General features: G+C 37.1%; 1 protein-coding gene across 1 annotated transcript; it reads left to right on the forward strand.

Annotated features, from left to right (window-relative positions):
• The first annotated feature begins 385 nt into the window (after positions 1–385).
• On the forward strand, positions 386–3,989 carry LOC121768745 (serine/threonine-protein kinase STN7, chloroplastic-like). Its single transcript, XM_042165286.1, has 10 exons — positions 386–956; positions 1,049–1,135; positions 1,516–1,635; positions 1,732–1,830; positions 2,185–2,353; positions 2,450–2,543; positions 2,838–2,931; positions 3,023–3,079; positions 3,149–3,562; positions 3,659–3,989. Exons 1-10 carry the CDS (start codon positions 513–515, stop codon positions 3,818–3,820), a joined length of 1,740 nt encoding a protein of 579 aa, XP_042021220.1. The 5' UTR covers positions 386–512; the 3' UTR covers positions 3,821–3,989.
• The last annotated feature ends 1,083 nt before the right edge of the window (positions 3,990–5,072 follow it).

Here is a 5,072-nt window from a genome sequence, read left to right on the forward strand (position 1 = left end):
TTGACAAAGTGTAAGCACTTCGTTTCCGTAATTTTACTTTCTTTTTTTGGAAATGGGACATCATTAAACAGATGCTATCATGCTATAGAAAACTAAAAATACTTGAAAATTACTTGGATAAAATTTCCGAATTAAATTATAAAATATAGTAGTATCAAAGAAATTTAAGAAAATGTTGATTCGTCAAAAACAAAGTAAAAGATTCATGTGAGGAATTATAGAACATTAGAACTACATTCCAATAAGTAAGCCTATGTGTCACGTGTGGTTAACATTACCTTCCCATCTCACGACACCCCTTTCCCTCCACAAAAAATACATAATTTAACCGTCAATATATTAAAATAAAAAAATCATAAAATATCACAAACTACCAAGAAAAGAAATCAAAATCCATCCACACAGAAAATAAGATTTCATTTCATGGAAACAAAAACGGTTACACTGATGATTCCCCCTTTCATCCAAAACCAATCTTAACCCCAATAACCATTTTATGTTGCAAATTCCCCATGGCTACAGTTGGCACAAGCACTGGATTTGGAGTGTGTGGAGTTTCACTCCACTCCTCCTCCACTTCCACCCCCCTCTCTTCATTTTTGGGCAAGAAGCTCAATTTCAAAACCCTAACTGAATCAACTCCCCACAAGAAATTATCCTCTCCCAAATCCAAGAATCTCGCAGTTGTTGCCGCGGGAGGTCAAATTTTCAATTTTGTTCACGATTTGTTCGTGGGAGTTGGGGTTGGACTGCCCTGCACGGTTATGGAGTGTGGAGATATGATTTACAGAAGCACGCTTCCTAAATCAAATGGGATTTCACCTACGGTTCCTGGCGTGATTTTAGCTTTGGGCACTATTTCTTACTTGTGGGCCACTCCCGGTGTGGCGCCTGGCTTCTTTGACATGTTTGTTCTTGCCTTTGTTGAGAGGCTCTTTAGGCCTACTTACAAAAAGGTCTGAAATTTGAGCTTTTACTTTTGTTGTTGTCTGGTTTGAGCTGTTGGGTGGTTGATGAAATGATTTTGTGGTTTGTGTTTTCATTGCAGGATGACATTGTCTTGGGGAAGAAGTTGGGCGGGGGAGCATTTGGAGTGGTTTATAGGGGGTCCTTGGTCAAAAAGCCTTCCTCCAAAGTATGTTTTTTTTTCATAATTTGTTTATGGAGTTCAAGGATTTGATTCTATATTTTGTTTCTATTTAGTGCTGAGGGCTTATGAATTGGTATATGGTGGAGTTAGTCGTGTTGTCATAGAGGTTGTATGATGTGAAAGTTTTATGTCAACTCAACGATTTCTTTTTGGACTTTTAAGGATTTGATTCCACCATTTCTATTTGGTGTTCAGGAATTAGTGAATTGGTGTATGGTGCTTAATTTGGGATTGACTGAGCCACTGTGTTATGTTTTATGTGCTCAATGGTTGAGTTAACATAGTGATTTTCTCGTGTTTTTAGCTGTGTTTGTGAGAACATAGGTATTCTGCTCTCAAAGATTTTTATTGTGCTCTAACTGTAGGATGGTGAGATAGTGGTAAAGAAGGCTACTGAATATGGGGCGGTGGAGATATGGATGAATGAGCGTGTCCGAAGGGCTTGTGCGAATAGCTGTGCTGATTTTATGTACGGCTTTCTTGAGGTTTGCTATGGCACTCCAATACTGGCATTGTCTACCAGGTATTTCCCTGATAAAATTTTGAGAGTGTTAATTTATGCATTTTCGTATCTGTCCCAGACTTCGGCAAAGAAAGGATCTGAATATTGGCTGATCTGGAAATTTGAAGGAGAGTCCACGCTTGCTGATTTAGTTCAGAGTAAAGAATTTCCATACAATGTTGGTGCTTTCTTGAATCACAAAATTCTCTGTACGATAATATTAACATGTCGTAGATCTTATGAATGTTTGTAAATTCAAGCTATGGTATTAAGTTCTCTTGAGTTTTGTAGTATGTGTTATTACACTTATATGCTGCATTCCATTGTTGGCTTTCGTTTCAGTTGATCTCTACGTTATATTTCCTCACCCTTTATACTATTTGAAGCTTTAGATGATTAAACAATATTGAAACTAATCATTTAACCAAAGTAAATGGTAGATTAGGAGTACGTATTATATTTTTCTTAGAGATCTGAGAATTTTATATTAAGAATTTCCAATGAAAATGATACCATGGTGACAAATTTTCAGGTAGAAGCATTGATTCTTGATAAGGTCCAAGACATGCCTAAGGGGATCGAAAGGGAAAACAGAATCATACAGACCATCATGGGACAGCTCTTGTTTGCACTGGATAGTCTGCACTCGACAGGAATTGTTCATAGAGATATTAAGCCCCAAAACATCATCTTCTCTGAAGGTAATAGCACCACAATGCATCAGCTCGCAATGTATTATCTTCTCATATATTAGCAATACTGATTTACTCCTTGATATAATAACGAAACTGTAACAGAATCTCGTACATTCAAGATTATTGATCTTGGAGCGGCTACAGATTTGAGAGTCGGCATCAATTATATTCCCAAAGAGTTTCTATTGGATCCCAGGTACTCTCGAATAAAGCAGCTCTTAGCAAATGGTACCTAGCTACTGAGACTCGGAAAGTATCATATCTTCCATGATTAAGTAAGAAATTTGGAATAACAGTATGCTTGGGAGTCCATGCTTTTACCACATGTGGCTATGCTTTATATAGTTGTTTTTTTCTCATTTGATCTTTGAATGTTTACGAGAAGTTGTCCGAAACAGATGATCATTTGTTTTCAAGATTTTACCTACTTATATCTTGTGCTTTTAAATTGTATGACTGTAATGGTTTATATTATTCTCATTCGACTCAGATATTCTGCACCTGAACAATACATTATGAGTACTCAAACACCCTCCGCTCCATCTGCACCCGTTGCAACTGCACTTTCCCCTGTTCTGTGGCAGGTTTGCAGATATCTTTTCTACCGTAAGCTTTAATTAGTTTATATCTGATCATCAACATCTCATTCTAATTGCTGCCAACATCTTCGAACAGCTGAATCTTCCCGACAGATTTGACATCTACAGCACTGGCCTGATATTCATGCAAATGGTAAGTAACTGAACATGAATTCAAGAATTCAAAAGAAAAGATACAAATAATTGACATATTTTCTGGCAGGCGTTTCCAGGGCTACGGAGCGACAGCGCTCTAATACAATTCAACCGTCAGCTGAAGAGGTGCGATTATGATCTAATTGCGTGGAGAGAAACTGTGGAGCCCCGTGCCGGGGCAGAGCTACGGCGTGGATTTGAGTTGCTGGATTTGGATGGAGGCATAGGATGGGAGCTTCTAACATCCATGGTTCGTTACAAGGCACGCCAAAGGCCGAGTGCGAAAGCAGCTCTTGCCCATCCCTACTTCGACAAGGAAGGCCTACTCGTCTTATCCTTCACGCAGAGCCTGCGCCTGCAGCTCTTCCGAGCCACCCAACAAGACTACAGCGAGGCTGCCAAGTGGATTATCGAGCTCATGGCAAAGTCAGGAACGAAGAAAGATGGTGGTTTCACCGAAGCTCAGCTGCAGGAGCTCAGGGTCAGCTTCTAGACATACATATATAGTTGATGATCTTATTATTTTCTTGCCTTTTGTCAGAGGATGGGTTGAACAGTGTTCTGTTCTGGTGTGCAGGAAATCAAGCCGAGTGAGAAATCGAATGTGCAGAGGAATGCGCTTGCATCGGCTCTTCGGGTGCAGCGGAAGATCATTAGGACGATAAACGAGAGCGTTGATGAGCTCAACAGGCGGAGGAAGAGCTTTTGGTGGAGCAGATGGATTCCCAAAGAGGAGTAATTTCTTGTAAATATATACATGCACTTGCTTAATGTAAATTTTGTGCAGCTTAATGTGTTGTGGATTGGATGGATCATTGGATGCTTGAATTTGATAGAGAGGAAATATTTAGTAAAAATATATGATAAATTTGCACCATTAATGTATGTATATATGTATTTTGTTTCTATTCCATTATACGCTAAATTTCAGAATTAAATATGTCCTTCACAAATCTAAAAACGATCAAGAACCTTAAGAGATACTATTATAGTGGTATTATTCCACTTTTTTTTTTGCTTTTATTGTTTTATGACTTCTTCATAATATTTGAAGGAATAAGTTTACCATATAGACATGTTATACTTATTCCACATAACATGCATAGGTATATTATGTTTGTTATAATCCATCTTTGTATGAACAATTTTATTATTCCATCATATTATTATATAAAATCGATATACTTCAATTTTACCTCTAATAATGTGGTTTCCATTTTAAATGATAAATTCTTACCTTATTATATTAGCCATTCATTTCAAGAGATAAAAGAATGCCACAACACCTTTGTTAGGTAGAAAGCATCTCTCTAGGTGCGGAAAACACCAACCACGCTTTTAGAACAAGAACTTTCTTCCACAACTTTTACGACCACTAATTTGGATATTTAATTTTATGTGAAGATTAAAAAAATTACAATTGAACTCGTAAATACTAGTACCTAAACTACCAAAAATAACTAGCTAAACGTTAATGATATTTGATTATTTTAACGACTTATTTATTTATTTGAGATCAATATCCATATCCCTCTTTCTCAACATCATAAGCTTTAAATAAGTATATCAAAAATCTAGAAATAAGCTTAGTTAGTTTCTAAGCCTTAGATATTTATGTGACGAATGTTAACCATGCAAACCAAGTGTAATATTTATCTGTTTTTTAACTAGTGAAAGAACGTCGGAAAACAATAACCGCGTTCAAATGCATGGTTTCAAACTTCCAATAACTACTGAAAGGGGTCACAGAGGAAGCAAACTTGTATGTACCCCTAAACAAACATACTTATCCAATTACAGGGATCCCACACAAAAATTCATAGATTATTCATAAAAAAAAAGTATACTCAATTTCAAGTAATTTTTTTTAATTAATAAGAAAGAATATTAAATGAGCAAGGTTATGGCACAATCAATAGGGACCATGAGCAAGGTTATGGCACAATCAATAGGGACCCAGGCGGACTCGAACCGCCACCCTCTCAACGCGT

Source organism: Salvia splendens, chromosome 15, assembly GCF_004379255.2.
Source record: "Salvia splendens isolate huo1 chromosome 15, SspV2, whole genome shotgun sequence".
Classification (NCBI taxonomy): Eukaryota; Viridiplantae; Streptophyta; class Magnoliopsida; order Lamiales; family Lamiaceae; genus Salvia; species Salvia splendens.